This window comes from Glandiceps talaboti, chromosome 16 (assembly GCF_964340395.1).
Source record: "Glandiceps talaboti chromosome 16, keGlaTala1.1, whole genome shotgun sequence".
NCBI classification, from domain to species: domain Eukaryota; kingdom Metazoa; phylum Hemichordata; class Enteropneusta; family Spengelidae; genus Glandiceps; species Glandiceps talaboti.
The window spans coordinates 14,045,171-14,065,217 of record NC_135564.1 but is presented as its reverse complement, the minus strand read 5'-3'; the positions used below and the strand labels follow the sequence as shown (position 1 = coordinate 14,065,217).

The window sequence follows — 20,047 nt, the reverse complement described above, 5'->3', positions numbered from 1 at the left end:
GCCAACTTCGGAAGCTCTCGGGCGACTCTCGACTGATAGTCGTATGACTCTTCCATTTTTATTCCCAGGGGTGGAAACTTCATTCATTCGAAAGTAACCTCGCCATACAAATGGTAATGATCGCAAGTGCTTCGTAGAGATGGTAAACACGAGTTATCCCAATAAGCCAAATAAATATGCCACCATGTAACATGTCTCAAAATTAAAAAAAATATCGACAATCTTCCTCACAGATGCACATTAATGCCGTCCTCGGATCAATGGAACAATCTTACAGGAAAGATGGCCGACTGAACTCACAATGTTGACATTGTAAGGTTGTCCGGAGTACGTGCACCTGTGCGTTCGTAGTAAGTTCCGAATTCTAGTGGAGAAAACCAACCAAGGATGGACCAAAGAAATCGGAATGAAAGCAGTTTGCAGATTGTTATGAAGGGAGTGATTCAAGCTCTCACGTTGGACGGACAGAACCGAACGGAGGTGAGTGTTATTGGTCACAAATTAATATTGAATATCTGTAACATGATCAATGCATTACAAATATTCTGTACTGAAGTTGAAGCGTGCAACCCGTTCAGTTCGTGTATGGATGTGTGAGTAACATCTGTGATACGTGTTACAGGTATAACTTATCAGTGTCACGTGTTGTATTGATGATAGACTGCAAAAAGTATAAAAATCTAAACTTTTAAAATAAAACCAAAGGCACTGCTATCACTGTGTCACTACAGTTTGGAAGATGCGTGTCCCAGATCCAGACACACTGAGTGATTCACTCATGGTCTAATATTCTACTCAAGGATGGTCCGATCCTAGTACAAATCATTCACGTTATTAGCCTAGGTATTTACAAATATTCAAACTACCGTCACTGGTGTATTTATGAATACCTAATATCCCAAAAGTGTTATACTATTTTATGAGGGTCATCCTTGAATAGAACATTTAGCCCACAAGTGACTGTGGTCCCAGACTTGTGTGGTGCACTGTAGTAGATAGATGAAGATATGGGATAAATATTCAAGAAATTGATAGTTATGATCAACTGTGTCTTTTGTCACAGTCTGTGGTGGGTGTAGTATAAAAGGGAAAAAAAAAGTAAACCCACTGTTCAAATGCAACAAATCCTCTGATTATTGTTAATATTCCATGATTATATATCTTCTATATTGTGAGATACCCCCAAAAAGCTAGAAAACTTCAATGTGCAACACCAGGAGAATCTCAACAGAAAATATCGTCTGCAAGTTGAATGTTAATATTGGAGCACCTGGAAAGTTAGTGAAGAGTTGCACTGCCCCCCCCCCCCCCCCCCCCCCCCCCCCCCCCCCCCCCCCCGCGATCCTGTGTACAAAGTTGCTATATACAATAGCTATAGACTTACATCTTAGATCCTTTCAGAATTCAGACTATCATTTGATCAGAGGATGATTTTTACTGAATACTTAGAAAGTCTGACTGAAATCACAACCTCAGTTGCTTGCGATGAGTTGGATAACGTTTTCGCTAGTATCTTCAACTGTTCTAGTTAGACACCCTTCAGAGTAAAGTAGGTAAAATATGCCTAAGTTCTACTGGTATTTTATTGTACGTTTCCCCCACCAGAATTATTGTACACAGTGTGGAATTGTATACAAGATTTACTGGATTTTCCCCTCTATTACCAGGGTTCTTAATTCAAACAGTATCATTATTGTCCATGTCCAGCCATCTGTATATTGACCTATGCTTGTGTACTGTTATGCAAATCAACTTAGGAGTAACTGAATATACATACATGTAGGCAAAAGTTATTACTGCACTAACCCTATGCATGGATGTACTAATTACTGTATTACTCAGTAAATATTCATGCCCCAACTAACATTAACACATCATAATATCACAGTGTCATTCTTCATGCTTAATATACTGTGTAACAATAACTAGAATCTTGCTGATTCCAGTCATATTGAATCAGGTACATATGTAGTCTGTACGATGTGATTTCATGTGTCTTGTCATGGTATCAGCTATCATTCCACATCTACGGCTCTGAAAATTTGTGTCTACAAATTAGATCAAAAGATATAGGCCTTGCCTGTAACTAGTAGTTTAGAAGCCTGATAGGGCTGAACAATAGGACATTTCTTACTGTCTAGTGGACATGGTCGCAAAAGAAGGTAAAAAGACTGTCTGTGATATCATCATAATATGATAGTCCATTGATCTGATTGTCAATCTTGCCCAATTGAGAAGTCAAACTTTGCAAGCAGGGCTGTTCAAAAATCGTTGCGTCAGTGCAGTAAGGTCGTATCTGCAGTATACAATTGCATAGCAGATACGACCTTTCTGCACTGACGCACTCGAAATATAGAAACCGTCTAGTAGATTGAAACATATTACCTTACTTGAATTACTGATAAGTAGAGGTTGGGAATTGCTTGGGGGTGAGGGGTGAGTAGGGGTGGGGATGGAGCGGTGCCACTGTGTTTAAGGCTTTAGTAACATATAAAACCCATTGATCTTTTCCAGGAAGCATATGTACAGTACTTGTCATGTATACAATCAATTGGTCAAACTCTTAGCCAAGATGCAACTCAAAAAGGTAAGTTTTGATAAAAATCTCATAATATTGAGTTTATTTCTGCCAAGTTTTTGTTTTAATTTTTATTTATTTATTAACTTTGACAAAAATCAGGCAGTCCACACAGGTGGCGAACACTTAAAGTTATAAATGTGAACCACAAAATGATGCTGCCAGATGTCTTTATAGCGTTCCTTTGTTTTTACATGTTGTTGTTGCCAAGATTTGCAGTAACTGAAAACCCTTCAGGCTTCTGCAGACCGATGAACAATTTTTTCTCCTAAGATATTGTGTTATTTTGTCATATTTATTAGTTGTTTCTTTATGTGTAGGTTTTCAAGGTATTCGACATGCAGATACACAAAAGATGTTCAAGTTGATGGATCAGTGTACAGATAGAATTAAATCTCTGGCAGAAAAAATAGGTAAGTGTCTACTTCATGCATTTGTTGTTGTTTGACCTATAGTATCCCTTGAACAATAGGGAACTTGCAAACCCGCCATGTTGAATGCTGCATCATGGGAAATGGGATAATATATGCTGATCAATTAGTATTGTAAACAATATTGTTACATTGTTTGTAACAACAGATAATCAATTCATAGTCACTCTGACCTTTGTGGGAGGTTTATTTTATCGGTAGCTCCAGATTGGGTATTACAATAGCCACAGATAATCCCATAGTCCTTTGCATCTGAGCATGCTCAGTCTGGATTGCAATTTCCCTATTCAAGTCAGGTCAGTTCAAACTTACAGTAAATTTATAGTTTGAAAATTCACTAATAGTTTGTAGTGAAAATCCTGACTGTTTGAACTTTCCATGAGTAAATTTTTGCTGAGCAAAAAGTAAAGCAAAGTTTGAAGATAATATTTTGCCGCTCAGTTTCTTTTTGATTTGTTCATGGTGAAAAATCATCCTAGAAATCATTTTCATGCTTTAGCTTTTTTACAACTTCATATTTGATATCACATCCTCAGAATACCATAATTTGCTCCCAAATGTTTTACCTGTCTAATAGTGTGGTGCAAGTGGTTGTCATGCCAACAACATCATATCAACATCTCCATCTCCATCTTGGTATTCTCACATCTTTATACCTTCACTTCACAGCTAATGATGACACATCTGGTCCATGTCCCACTGAGTATCCAGATTCCTTGCCACCACCATACACACCACTACCACCAATGGTAACTATGCCAACAGTATCACAGCAACCACAACTCTACCCAGCAGTACCCAGTACAGCCACTGGTGAGAATGTGACAAAGTTATTCTACCTGAGGTTATTATTGCAAGTTGAGCGAGCAATGGAATACATATGGTTTAATGAGATAAGAGAGATTCACAATTCTGCAGAGAGACAAACTGTGACTAACAGATTCACATACATTCAGTGGCTAGCTAGTAATATGAATATCTCATGGTTGGGACACATTACATCTCGCGTCATTCCATTCATCAATCTATGCATACACCCACTATTGACCAATGAGCAAAAGCTATACAAAATATTTATGCTTTAATACAGAGTACATGATTAACTCTGTCCCACACTTATGGTCCCACACCCTCAACATGAGGAAAGCGAAATAGTGTACGCTTTTGAAAAGTTTAGTTTTTTTCTCTTATTCTTCCTGGTGACTAGGAACATATACGTATGCAAGCAACCAACCTATGACACACTCATCATCAATACCAAGCCACTTTTACAGAAGTGGTGCAAGAACAGCCAGCCTAGGTGGTCAACTGCCAAGTTCCACGACAACTAGACCATCAGCAACAACAGATGATTTGATATCAAGACTACCTAGTGTCCCAGGAAAAGAGTTGTCGTCTAATCCACCAAGTGTGTCATCGTCAGTTGGTAGTACAAGCACTGTTATGATGTCTTACAGGAAAACTTTACAATCTCAACCAAGTATAGGTCAAGAAGGGGCTGCAAGTACAGCATCTATCAGAAAAAGGTACGCAGTTGTGTTATTTGACATCCTCAAACTATGCACAGTGTATAAGTCACAGTACCTGAAATAGAATTTGACCACCTAGGTGAATCATAAAAGTAACAGTCATCTTTTTATTCTTTGGTTAGCGCAATGATTTCTGTTCCACATGCTACACATGCCTTACAAAAGGTGTGTATAAGAATAAGTTGACCTTCTTGTTCTATTTTGACCCTCTAGCATGAAATAAAATGCTATTGCAGGTATCGAGAATTATAATAAAGCCTTAAAAAGTTGTGCCTCAAAAAAGTTATGACTAACACTGCAGTGCCCAGATTATTATGTAATTCTTTATATACATGTAATTTCAAACTGCTACAATGAAACCTTCCTGAAAGTAACTTGATTTTACAGTGTTTTTGCTAAGTGTGGGAATTTTGTTGTCAAACTGGGGGAAATCAGGTAAAATTTGCACAGATTTCCATATACGTTGGACCATACATTAAGTTTGGTGAGGAACCTTAGTAAGAGACTTAGGGAACGCACATATATTTACCTAATTACCACCTATCATAAAATACTGACTTTTTCACGGAATGAGCATCTATGATCTCTACAGCAGTTAACATTTATACTGTAATCACAAACAGTCTTACACACAGCTAGGAGCTAGGAATGCTGGGAGGTACTATGTGTATATGTAAATGGAGGCTAGTGATAGTTTTCACTGACTGACAAAATAATGTGTTCTTTAACTTTTACTTAGATTACAGCACATGGGTCCATTGGAAAAAGCTTACCTTGAAAACCAACACCTCATAACAGCCTACCAAGCTAGAATGAATAGACTCTATACCAGATCTACACAAGACCAGACTACTGTTGTAAGTATAGGGAAATACAATTTACAAATCTTATCTTTTGCAATCAAATTGCACATGGCACGTTTGCCTTATAATGTCAAAGTGTATAGCATCAAAAATGTGAACAGCGATATCATACCTAAACAACAGGCATAAGGTCGACTATGTCTAACATCCAGAACAAAACTACAGTGCTCTGGATGGTATATCATTTGAAAATATTTTATTAATTTTTCAGATCTTTGACAATTTTCTAGTCAAGGATAAGATGAAGTCCATACTACTGAAGTATTTATTGACTCGGTGAATGTTATAAATGAAAATTTCTACTCACACTCACAGATTCAACAAGATTTTGGAAAGCAAATCGCAAATTTGTGTTGATTCTGTGAGCTTAGTGATGATTTCCCGATAACTGTAACCCTAGAGTCCATGAACATTCGTTGTTACTCACTTGATTAATACTGTTGCATCAGTCACCTCATTAGGTATATGTTTCAGTAAAACTGGTTCTTATCGATGTTTGCTTCTTCATGTCTACAGAGTTTAACTCTTCAGAGACGGTTGATGGACAACATGGCAATAGCCAAAGCAAGGCAAGAAGCTGTATCCTTTCATTTAGTATTGACAATCGGTGTTTTTGTTAAAGCGTAGTAAGCAGGTAAAATCTACCCTGTCATGTTGCAAGGGTTCCCTACCAGTGTTTTTGTTAAAGGGTGGTAAGCAGGTAAAATCTACCCTGTCATGTTACTGAGGTTCAACACCAAAAGATTATGGTATAATACATGTATATAGAAAACTAGTAGATACTAGATGTCTATTACTTAGCCTGGGGGATGTTATGCAGCAACTATTTTAGTCGAGGGAAATATTTTTCTACATAACAACATGAGGGGTAATATGGCATAAACTAGTGCCCAAATACAGCAAGACAATAAGTGTTTTATGATACATCACATTCTCAGCAATATATTCTGTCCATAGTCAAAGCAAAAGGATTCCCATGCTACTTGACTGTTTGTGCCCTAGGGGAAATAGAACACAACTAGTGCCTCATGCTATGCAAATTGAGGTCACTATGGGTCACCAGTGAATACCACAGAAAGATCTTAGTCAATCACTGAAGGCTGTATGAAAACAATGTGTTCTAATGGAAGTTAGCGACGCTATCTCAGCACTGTGTAATATATACATCAAGATTCATGTCACTCTTTGTAGTCTTTAACTAAGATGAATATTAGCTTCACAAGAAAATAGCGGAACGTCAACGTAGACTACAAGAAGAAGCAGCTGAGAGATTCTCATCAACTGATAGTGCACCAACAGCTGATGAAATTGAACGACGACAAATCTATGCCAGTGTTATGGAATATGAACATAATAACGTAAGTCAAGAGTTGGTTAAAGCTACAATACAGAAGTAAGTATATGTTTAGATGTGGAGTGTCGGGGATGAAATGAAAAAAGTTAAACGTTTTGAATCATAGGCCTTCTAAAAAAAATTCACTTGCATCTTCACATAGAGGAGATCAAGAGCATTCTAGAAATGGTTTGTTGGGTGTTTAACGTAAGCATTTCAAATGAAATGCAACAACCCCTTTTGTATGGTCTAATACCCTGAAGGTATTGTTTTGATTGGTTTCTAGTTGTGGTTGCTGCAGTGGAGAGAGAAGTTACAGAGTTCACCACAAGATACCAAACTAATAGATGAACTGATAACTCAGATACTCAGTAGCAAAGAACACCCCATTACACAACTCTTACAGAAATACCAGTATAACATTTACAAGAAACTGTATACTATTATAGAACAGAATAAACAAGAACTGGATGAAATTAAGGTCCCATATAGTGATGTTGTACCCTTGGATTTCCATGACGATGACATCGACGGTAAGAATGACGATGTTGAGAACCACAGAAATGAAAAACTTATGCAAGAAACTCTGGATGAAATGAAATCGCCTCTGGATAATGACTTGGAAAATGATAATGTGGAATTACTTAGAATTTTCCAACGGATCAATTCAAGGGAATTTGATGACAGTGAAGACCATACTTTTGCTGCAAAGGATGTTGGTCTGGGTGATGAGAATGGAGATGTTGCCATAGCAAAGGATGTTGGAAAGGATGAAGATGATGTTAATAGTGAGAAAAGTGATGATGTAATTTGTAATGATAAGGACAATCTGACAGTGGAGGAAGTGACACATGCAATAAAAGATGATGTGGAACAAGCTGTTGCCGATGGTGATAGGTTGGCACGACAACTCAGTGGACAGCAAGAAGATGATGCAAATAAAAGTGGAGATGATGTGGATGTTGCTAAAGATGATGAAAATAATGATGATGATGATGATGATGATGATGATGAGCAGACAAGGACTATCAGTGATAAGTCAAAGATACCAGACGAATCCTATCCTGAAAATATACAAGAATCACAGATAAAAACTGACCAATCTAGCACTGATAATCCTAATGAAGAATCTAACAGTACTAATGTGAACTCTGACCTTGGGGCAAAGGTTATACCTGAGGATACAACTCTAACAACAGACACAGTGGGTGGACATACAAAGGATCATAGCAATGACGATAATACAAGTAATAATGACACAAATATTGCTTCATCTAATAGACCCATGTCATCATCAAGTGAACCGTCTTGTGATGAATTGATTGATGATTTTGTAGCCGTTGAAAAAACTAGAAGTGATTCCGATTACAACTCTGTTGAAGTGATGATTGATAAGATGCAAGAAGATGCCTTCCATAGACATTTGACGGATGTAACTAAAGATGTACACATGTACCTAGGTAAGATTCATTGTACAGCCTACACTAATATTACACGTCACTGATGCACAGCAATATCTTGTGATGTACCAAAATTTGGTGGTTCGCTTTCCCAATACTATGGATGATGCACAAGCCAATTTGATGTGTTACTGACAAACAAAATTATGTAGCAAAATTAGGAGTGCCTCTAGAACTGTTGCTATGGGTTACTCACAAGCAGTGTGCCTTCTAAGCCAATTTGACATGCCACTGAACTTGAACACATCAATTTCTTGTAATGTCCCAAAATTTGAGGGACCTTTCCAGCAAATGGCGCCCTCAAACTTTGAAGTAGAGCAGTGAGCTCAGCTGATGCATTCATTGTCATACGATTACAGTAACTGTCTGATTTATTGCAGATAAACTTCAGTTAATGTTTGTTGTAGCCTATGAGGAGTTAGATTCAGCAGTAGGTAGAGACCAGACCATAGCATCTATAGAGACGCCATTTTTCCAACCAGTTTGGTCAATGGTTTTTGCTCTATTCAGGTAAGGATAAAAAACAACGATAGATGGGAAGAGTGAAATTAAATTTTTTCCATCAAATATGGAACTGGCAAAAATCTGCCATCTTGAATGATGCATCATGGGAAAACTGTGCCACCATCTTGAATGATGCATCATGGGAAATGTATCCCATCTTGACTTGTCCATTATGGGAAATCTATCGTTCTATTGATAAACATATATAAGTTACTGTTGTAAACATTGTTTCCAAACACGAATAATTTAATCTCAGTTTATGCACTGACCCCCTGATTAGGTATTACCCAATCACCCATGATTATGTATTACTGAAATTACAAATAATTCCACCAGTCTTTAGTATGTAAGCATTTGCTCAGACTCTTTTGATTGCAACTATGCTATTTGAAGTTGGAAGTTCCTACATAGTATTTTTTTGGTGTGTTGTGCAGAGGTAGTGGTACTCCCTGTAAATAAAATTTAGTGTGAACACAAGACATTGTCTATCGTTCAGTGAGTTACAATATTTTGGGAGAAGAAAATGGTCTTTTTTGTTAGGGGTGGTTTGTAGATGAAATCCACTCAAATTCCAACATACAAAATGGTTTATTAGAGATTATTTGTTTTACACCAAACTTCCGCCTGCTGTTACTTTATCGTGATCTCAAACTGCTGCATCAACACTGATAATAGCTTATTATCATAACAATACCTTATTTTATTCATTTTGATTCTTTACCTGTACAGATTTGTGAATTTGAAGAAGGAACAGTTAGTAGCCACAAGTATGACAAAATACATGGCAGCTTCACCATTACATGTCGGTGTGCGTAGAAAGATGTGTTTGATGGACCAACTGATTATGGGTTCTGAGGACAACTACCCTTACCAACCAGCTGTTACTGAGATTCAAAGACTTGTCAGCTGTCAATCACCACTGGACAAACTAGAATGTATAGGTAAGGAAAGAGTTGTTCGTGTTTTGTCTAATTCTAGCTCAGAGACTTAACTGTTTGGCTGACTCTCATTTGCCCGAACAGTGTGCTGTGTCAGAGAGCCAAATATTTCGGCTAGTGTTATTCCTGCACCGATAGAATACAACCTGCAACACTAAATTTAAGTCTGTCACACCCATTTGTTGTGTTCATTATATGATGCTAAGGAGTCTAACTCCGTTTCTATACAAATGCTGACACTTGTTGGAACTCCCTAGGTAGATTTAAAAAATGTGATCCTATTGTACTGTTTGTTGATCTACTATTCTACATTGATGATTTTTTTTTTAACAGTGAAAACATCACGTATCATTTGTACTTGTGTTGAAGACTACATGGAGAGTCAGGGTAAACCGAGACACAGCTCAGAATCTGCAATGTAAGTATAATATATAGCATCAAATAGTAATAACAGTACTAACTGTACATGTACACTATGTTAGTCATGTAATGCCATTCAAAACCGATTTGGCAAATTAAGTTGACAGCAGCTTATAAACAGTTTGTACAATTTGAGTCATCAAACTGGCATTACTGATACTTTTATTAGAATAAGTACACTATTTATATTATTACAGGGGAGTTTGTGGTTATCCTATCACGTAATTGCATTACTAGGGGTCGAGATGTTGAAATTCTATGGACATTCAGACTGTGTATTCTCATAATGAATTCATGCAAACAGAGTTACAATTTGAACTGTATATACCCGGTATTGTATAAAGGTTAAATAAAGAGATTGGTGGTGGGTGGGGTGGGGGTGGAGGTACAATTACACGAGTGTGTTGTCAGTATAGTAGATATAATGACAATAACATTATCACTGTTTCCATTTCAGAGGGTGTGATGATTTGTTACCCATACTAAGTTTTGTCATTATCAAATCACAGTTACCGCAGTTAGTATCGGAGTGCAGTGTTATGGAAGAATTCATACATGAAGGGTAAGCCATTTTTTCAACTTACACGAGATATATTTCCTAAGCTGTACACCTCACCTTACTGATGCCATCTCTTCTGTGAGTAGCTGGAGACTAAGAGAACAGGACAATACAATGTTATTGCCATTTCTGCATTGTTCATCATGACATATACATGGCAAACATGTGCATGCACATGTACACACACACACACACACACACACACACACACACACACACACACACACACACACACACACACAAGTCAATGCTATGTCTCATGTTCTTGCATGTCGTTCTGATATTCACAATCTTTTGACGAAGTAAAAGTACCATTAGCTCTTACCAAATGCGTTAATTATTCACTTTCTTCCCTTCCCTCAGAAGCAGACACTAGAACATGTATCTAAAAATGACAGTGAAACTATTATCAAGGAGGCTGAAGCCATTGAGTAAAATTGAACCATCCATTTTGTATCTCCTCAGATATCTATTTGGTGAAGAAGGCTATTGTCTGACTACGTTCCAGACAGCATTAACTTATATATGTAAACTGGCTGAGAAGGAACCAGCAGACAGCTGATCTGTTTGACCTTTGACACCCTTTCCACAAAGTTTTAACCAACGAAACTGCAGCTTGCTGTAACATCAAATGACTTCTTTGGCACTTCCCACAAAGCTGTAACCAATGAAATTGCAGCATACTTTTAACAGCCAAGTGACCTGTCTGACTTTTTACCCTTCCTACAAAGATTTAGCCATTGCAGCTTACTAAAAACAGGCAAATAACCTTTCCGACCTTTCAGATGTAACCAATCAAACTGGAATTTACTGTGAGCAGACAAGTGACCTCTCTAACTGTTTACCCTTTTAGCCAATCAAATTACAGCTTATTGTAACAGACAAGTGACTTCTATGATCCTTCCCACACAGCCAATCAAATTACAGCTTACTGTGAACAGACAGGTGACACCTCTGACCTCTGTCAGAACCAATCAAATTACAGATTACTATGAGCAGACAAATTCCCTCTGTCACACTTTGCCCAAAGATTCAACCAATCAAAGGGCAGCATGTACCCTACGTGAGTGAGGGCAGTAAAACCACAATTTATGTATCAAAGAGTGGTATATTCTCTACATATTAACATTTATTGGGGAAATATTTTGATAATACAATACAATGTATTGGCATGCAATTATGAATAAGTGGAACCCACAAAAATGAGGAGTTTTAAGTGTACAGAATTTCAGAAATGTTTTTAGATTTTCCTACAACACTTTGCGCAAGGCTGTATTTTGAAAAGTAGATGTTAGAATCAATACAAGATACCATGGCAACATTTTCTTCCAGTGAAACTATTTTGATCAGAAATTAGTGACGTTATCAATTTTTTAGCTGAAATTTTAAAATGTAATTTAAATTCAAATAATTTGAATTTTAAAGGCTATTTTAGATGAAATGCAAGACATTGGTTTTTAAGGTATATTTAAATCATACTTCCAGCTGTTCAAGGGTTCAGAAATTTTAGGATGTTTTTTTTTACCATTCTTGGGTAAGATAGAGTTTCAATGATGTGTCTCTGCTAGACGAAGGCTATGAGTAATGTATATAAGCTGTGTATAATAAATTAATGCGGGTAGGATTATATTTACAAAGGTATAGAAAATTATGTGAAACAGTTTCTAAGATGTAAAGTTTGTTTAATGTTTTGAGCAATAACTCTTTATCATACCTCCGTTTTTTACTTTATCTTAACTTCCGATTTTTGAAAAGAGTTATTGCTTGACACATATAAGGGGCCATATGGATGAGGATTGGGTATTTATTTTGGATTTTTGGATTTATAAAACAATTTTTTCATGGATTCCTACTTGAAAAATCAATGTGAAACAACATAGACCAAGTCGGTGTTTGTAATCAATATATTGTAAACGATTTATATACGTGTAAATTGTTTGTTATTGTACGCACAATAACTATTCACACATTTTTTGTAGCTTTTTGCAATTTATTGAGTTACAAACATAGACTTGGTCTACATCATTTCTCATTGGTTTTTCAAGTAGAAAGCCATGATAAAATTGTTTTGTAAATTAAAAATCCAAAATAAATACCCCAATCCTCATCCATATGGCCACTTTAAACAAACTTTACATCTTTGAAGACTGTTATACATTGTTTTCTACACCTTCTTTACATATGCTCTATCTTGTCAAGTCCTTAAAGGGGCGTGTCAGTATTCAAGGGATAAAGTTTATTTCAAGGAGAACTTGGGCATTATTCTGCATATTTATTGAGTAGTTCTAGCAGCCAAACATTTATTACATCTCAAAATAATTTCCTGTCTGACCTGCCCCTTTTAAACTACTCTTAAAAAGTTGTGTAAAAATGTCATTTATTCCTAATAAACGAAATAATCTACAATGATACTTTATTTAAAGTAAACTTTGTAGCATGGCAGGTCAAGTGACAGTCTGTGAGATGGATTATAAAATACACTAACTATTAAAACTGAATGGCACTCAATAATGTACATTCCTCTGCCGAAGCTGAGGGCGCCCTCAAGGGGTGGAGCTGTAGTGCTGTGTTTCATGTTACTATTCACCTGCTGTTTGATACAAATATGTAGAAACCAATAAGAAACTGCATATTCTACACTTTAAGATAGCAAAATTGAATGAATTGAATTTCCAGTGACATTTTATCTGTACCACCATGCAGACATCAAATGCAGACATCAAAACACTGGTGTCTGTGTGTCTGTGTGTCTGAATCCAGTTGCAGGACACTTCAATGGTTTTATTTCATAAAAGACAAACTGTAGCAAGAAATTGCAATCTTTGCTATCTTAGATGTAGAATGTGCTGTTTCTTGTTGGTTTCTGTGTGGTTGTACAACCCTTTCATTCCTAGAGACGACATTGGAATAAATAGAAACTTGATTGTAAGAACATTTTCTAAAATTTAAGAATATTACTTCATTGGGAAGTAATATTTCTTGAATTCTGATCTCAAATAAAGTTGATCTTTTTCCAAAAATTACAGAGAAACAAGAATTTTTGTTCAAAAATTTGGGCGGGAAAGTTTCTAGCTCTGAAAGGGATAAAACAGAGCTAACATGAAACAGGGTGTAAGTCAGTCATATCTTCACTCAATTTTCACTAAATTTTGTGATCTAGCTGAAGAGACTCTCAAATATTACTGGAAATGTAAGTGGTGTCACTTCAAGTGTGAACTTTCTACAAAAATATGTGCATGAAGACCAAGGTACTTTTAATGAGCGTGATCTCCAAGCCAGCCACTTTGGGTCATAAATTATGACAAGTCTACATCATTGAGCTGTATACAATAACAGCTGAAGAACGCTGAATGAAATATACTTATACTAGGGTAAATTATTTATATATATCGAAATACAAAATAAGACATTTTGGCGAATTCACAGGATGCAGTCCCACCTCAGATACAACATTGTTGATATCATTGTTAGCAAGTTTTACAGTCTTAATACACCAGTATCCAAGTAGTAAATGGACCTTCTTTTAACAATTTACACAAAAAGTATTTGAAATAATTTACATGATTTGAATGGCTATTGTGTCTGATTTAGAGAGAGGGGGGGGGGGGGTGACAACAAACAAAATGTAATACAAAAGACAATTCAAACAAAAGCATAGGTTTGCAATTGAATTGAATGACTAGCCTACTGCTAAAACATCAAATTGTGTTCACATACATTGTATCATACCAACCAATTACAATGTTTCATATTGCAGGCTACTGTTTATATCCACTCTGTTTGCTGAAACTGAGATGAAATTGCCCATTATAGATTTTAAGATACAATGTAACAAGGTCGCAATTCATTGCTACATTTTAGTCTGAATGAAACAAACTATACTGCGATTAATTAACTAGATGCGCACAGACGCTGTATGCATGGTGTGGCATGTTTAGTGCATTGCATTCAGAAAAAAAAATTGTAGCAAGAAACTGTTTTCATTCAATCTTGCTATCTTACATGTAAAGTGTAGCATGTGCAGTTTATAATTGGTTTCTGTGTGGTTGTATCAAACAGAGCGAGTGGACAGGAACCTGCAATGCACTGTATGTAATGTATTGCTTATTAGTCGTGAATAGCAAAAGGTAAGCTTAGCCTATGGAGATCAGTGGTCTGTGCTGAGCCCAAGTTTCTCATTTAGTAATTCATTAATTAGTGTTAATTAGTGTACTATAAATGTAGTTTGATTGCTTCACAGAGTATTAATTAGTGGTCGACTCTATTTGCGATCGTTACATCACACCCACTTTTACTTTTTTTCTCTCGCAGAGAAATCACTAATTTAAAAGTACTAAAGTAGTTTCGCCACCCTCTTCCAGACAGTCAATAACAGTTTTCCCACCCACTGGAATGGCTTTCCTCATAAATGACAAATAAACATTTCGTTATTATTTGCAGATTTTAAGATAACCAAGTTATCGTAAGTGCACGAGTGCACCTAACACCAGTCCTAACACCCGGATAACGGGAATCCAGAGTGTAGAATTCTTTGCGGGAATCTATACACTATAGGATGACAATGCGCCCTCTGCGGTGTCACGGTGTCAATTTACTCAAACGTACATTTATTGGATAAGGGAGCTTTCAGTATTTACAAGGGGGGGGGGGCGGAGGAATCGGGGGGGGGTCACATTTTACAAACCTGTTCTTGGGGGAGGGTCATATTTTGCATTACAATGTTTGGGGAGGGTCACATTTTACAATCCGTAGTTTTGTGACCAAATTGAAGATTCAACAATTTGTTTTGTGTGTTTTGAGATGTAAAAGTGAGATGGGCACTCAACATTTATTTTTACGAGTATTTCACATGCAAAAATACAAAAATTAAAATACATATATTGTAAGAAAATTGTTTAATAAAACGATGCATTTTGTTGAGTGTACCCATCTCACATTATCACTTTGCGGGAATCTATACACTACAGGATGATAATGCGCCCTCTGCGGTGCCACGGTGCCAATTTACTCAAACGTACATTTATTGGATAAGGGAGCCTTCAGTATTTACAAGGGGGGGGGGAATCGGGGGTCACATTTTACAAACCTGTTCTTGGGGGAGGGTCATATTTTGCATTATATATTTGGGGAGGGTCACATTTTACAATCCGTAGTTTTTGTGACCAAATTGAAGATTCAACCATTTGTTTTGTGTGTTTTGAGATGTAAAAGTGAGATGCGCACTCAACATTAATTTTTATGAGTATTTTACATGCAAAAATACAACAATTAAAATACATATATTGTAAGAAAATTGTTTAATAAAACGATGCATTTTGTTGAGTGTACCCATCTCACATTATCACTCACACTATATAAATGGTAATAATTCTGTTCTTGAAAATGAAGATCCCATTCATTAGAAACGACGATATCAGAAGCATACATTGTCATTACATCGAAATATGCAATAGCTGTGACATTGAAACTACAGGCAGAAGACAGAATTTTCTTGACAACATTTTCTGGACAGCTAAAAAAAGTACTGTTCATCGTATAGGTACAACTGAAGCTCGTTGGGAAACCGTGTAACAATCGGGAGGATTACACGTACGCGTGAGTGGTGAATCATTTTAATATTTTAATGCGTGAATGGTGAATACATCTTTTTTTTTAATGCGTGAATGCGGTTTGGTGAATATTGCGTTATTGGTGAATAATCGTTATTTTCGAACGTGAATGATGAATGATTAGAAATTAAATACGTGAATCGTGAATGACAAAGCTCTGTGGGAATGTACAAGCTGTAAATTGTGAATTCAACCTCGACTTAAAATCATGCAGTCGATGGCTCAGTGATAGGTTCAGCAGGGCATTAACCGGTACAGTACGTAACAAATCGGAAAAATCTATTCTTTTCACTAAACTTTGTTACATTGTATAATTAATGGATATTATACCTGTCAGTCAAATATTGCTGACTAAAGACATTAAAAATTAATATCATATTCGTTTTTATGTGTTTACACGATATAATAAACCGACATAGACCAATGAAATAGATAGTTTTTTTTCTGTTTACATGGAAACCTCTAGACTTGCACAAGTCCCTAGAGAGATTTTTGTGCTTGCATTTCAGTTTTAGTTTTGATGTTTTCGAATAAAACTTTAACAAATCAACAATATCATATTCATTTTAATGTATTTTTATGTGTTTAAAAGATACAGTAAACCGACTGACGATCATTTTCCACCGTTTACACGGAAACACCTACACTGGCACAGTCCCTTGGGAGATCTTTGGGTTGTTATTCATTTTGAACATTTTTGTAAAGATGTCCCCATTTAAAAAACATTCCCAGTTACTAGCTTTAGTAATCTCACAAGGCTGTTCACAACTTGAATGACTCACTGAGGTCACTATTTCACACAAAAGAATACACTTGTGTTAAAGAAAATATTCAAGTCACCAATGGGATCATTCCTGACGTCGAATTTGTACGTTTTTGAATTTGTTGCGTTTTCGGTCATTTACAAGACTCCGCTTTCGCCCACGAACTTGGTTTTCGAATGAAAACGAATTTAATTTTTTTTCTTCAAAATGATGCACTTTCGGTAGCGTTTCCAAATTGTTGTGTTGTCATGTACGTGTTTGTAGTCTCCATAAAATGGTAGATGCAAACGCAACAAAGTAGCTGTAACGTCAGTGTTTTCATTTGAAAACGGCATCACGTAAATATGTAAAGTTACACTGATGAATTGTTGATTTTAAAGTATGGTTTCTAGAATTTTAATGGTCAAATCTATCGTGCTTGTTACGCCTTCAACAAAAGTGCTATAAAGAGATCACATATAATCAACTGAACTGAAAAGGGGGATGGTTGTAACTCAGTGCGATATAAACTATAGCCAGTGTCATAGAGACGTTACTTAAGAGTTACGTCCATTTTGCACCAACTTTGAAAATAAGTTTTTTAACATATTGATGACGTCATGATACCACATCACAAGTCCATATTAAATATTTAGGTAGCGCTATCTTAATTCCTGCACATATAAAAATTGTCAAATTTATTCTTGAGAAAACTTAAAGTAATTTCAAACTTGTTTTCCTTCTATCTCTGTTTCTTTAAAAAAAAAAGTGAGTTACGTCTGTTTTGCACTGAGCCATCGAACAGTTTCTTCCTCAGTTGCTTGAATTGTATTCCCAGATGTTTAAATGATTGGTGTACGGTTTCTGTCTACCGGTCCTCTAATAATATGATACCAGGATATCAATGTTAGGATCACTTTGATCTCGTTGTATTTTAGTTTTGTTTAGTTTTGCTTTGACTAGCGTGTCTGTGCCAGATTCAATTCTTTCCCAGTTTTTGTGATAATGCCTGTTTAAGATTTTTTTTATATGATGAGAGCTTTCAAAGTCGAGTGTAAATTGTTAATAACTTTAAATTTGATGAAACTATCAATGACGCGTATGCCGCCAAATCAACTTGGCTAAGGCTGTAACATTACAAGCTTGCGCAGAGATCTGAAATTGTATGACAGAGTTTGTTGAACATGAACTCCATTTTCAAATATGTTCGGCAGCAGTGAAATGACCCACTGTTTACCAATATACTTTAGTTGATTTGTAAAGAACTAAGTGTGATTATACCAGGATCTACAAAAACATCTACATTTGAAATACCTATAGTACAGTAGATAAAACAAAATGCTGTGATCGTCTCCGTCTCCACTGTAAATATTCCACACGTTCCAATGTTCAGGCAGTGCTTCCAGCTTGGCGACCTGGTCGCATTTTTTCATGATTTCACAGACTGCATCTGCTAAAATCAATATTTTTTGTATCTACATAATTCAAACATTCTATCTATTTTCTTGCAATATCTAGCCAGCCGCACAATATGCGTGTATGCAAGAAGCAAGTGCAGATTAGATGGATTGGATGGATGGACAGCTATACTGCTGTGGGACTGCCGGTTGTTTGTGCCTTTTCATGTTTATTCCTCTGTTTAGTTACTTTATTTCAGTTTGGAAGAGGGAATTAATGATAGGCTACTAGTGTGAGTTATAATTATAATATCAAGATTTGACCCGGGCCAAGGTACTGTGACCCGGGTCGGAACTTATTCCGTCTCAGATCAGATTTCGATGTATACTTTTCCTTGATCAGTGCACTATGAACTTCTTGTACATAACCAGTAATAGAGTTATATTGTATAGATTTATTGGACTGACCAGGTAAAATATTCGTGACGGTGATTTCCGATGCGACGAAAAAGCTGGTCTCATGTGAAATAATACGGTGTTTAAAGAATAAATGCCAAAATTTATGTTAATTGTTGTAAATTTGTTGTATGGATAATCGTATGCAAATAATGTAATTAATATGCAAATTATAAGATTTAAAGATGTCAAACAATGTTATCTCAGTCATAATTTAATTTAATTTAATTATTTCAATGTTTTATGAATGTTGGATTACATAAACTGTTTCAAATTTGAATTGTCATCCCCAAACGACCATCAGATTATTGATTTTTTTTATTATGTGTTATGTAACTTTAAATGAAGTTTACTACTAGAAAGCTACCAAACACAGATGTCTACCAAGCATTTTTGAAATCTACAGAAAAATTTGTTTTAGAAAAGTAATGTTTGGTACCTCATTTTGGTACCAATTGGCTAAAAATCAGGGTCTGGCTCATGGACTAATACGTGAATGTTGTTGTTAAAATATGATTATTATGATGATGATGATGATGATGATGATGATGATGATGATGATGATGATGATGATGATGATGATGATGATGATGTTGTTGTTGTTGTTGTTGTGATTAGAGTGACACTGATAATGGCAATACTGAAGGTGAACGTGATGATGATGACAATATCAGGGAACTTTTACAAGTTTTACAAGATCAGGCAGAGTATGCAGAACATGGAAAGCACGTTTTAGATACTAACTAGATTGTGTATGATTATAACTTAAGAAAGGTAACTAGCCAGTCTTTTACGGTTTGTCACTTTATATGTAGAAATATTGCTTTCTAATACATAGTCAAAATCATTTAATTTGTATGTATAATGGGAATATTGATTAACGTTCAGTATATGCAATTGTCATGGGGAGGGTCATGTTTTACAAAATGGGACAAAGGGGAGGGTCACATTTTACAAATGGAGAATTTGGGCAGGGTCATGTTTTACTTAACAGACTATGCGTGATTTCCTCCGCCCCCCCCCTTGTAAATACTGAAAGCTCCCTAGGCCTAACAACGTTGATGAAGACTAGATAAATTGTATTAAGCCTAGTAAATGGTTTCGCTAGCAGATTAGGTATATCAAGTTAACATGCGGTCACCTTGGATTATTAACAGGCGCTCAGGCGGTATATGGCGTGCGTGTGTTGTAATAGTTGTAGGCACAGTATAGTGTGTGTGTGGTGTA

At 36.2% G+C, this 20,047-nt stretch overlaps 1 protein-coding gene across 1 annotated transcript; it reads left to right on the top strand.

Moving 5' to 3' along the window:
- The first annotated feature begins 379 nt into the window (after nucleotides 1-379).
- Nucleotides 380-12,514, top strand: LOC144447142 (VPS9 domain-containing protein 1-like). The gene is made up of 15 exons (XM_078137048.1): nucleotides 380-480; nucleotides 2,515-2,587; nucleotides 2,899-2,991; nucleotides 3,679-3,822; nucleotides 4,217-4,535; nucleotides 5,278-5,395; nucleotides 5,918-5,980; nucleotides 6,616-6,759; nucleotides 7,021-7,695; nucleotides 7,729-8,194; nucleotides 8,575-8,704; nucleotides 9,428-9,639; nucleotides 9,970-10,054; nucleotides 10,514-10,618; nucleotides 11,081-12,514. Exons 1-15 carry the CDS (start codon nucleotides 388-390, stop codon nucleotides 11,175-11,177), a joined length of 2,817 nt encoding a protein of 938 aa, XP_077993174.1. The 5' UTR covers nucleotides 380-387; the 3' UTR covers nucleotides 11,178-12,514.
- Nucleotides 12,515-20,047: the final 7,533 nt, after the last annotated feature.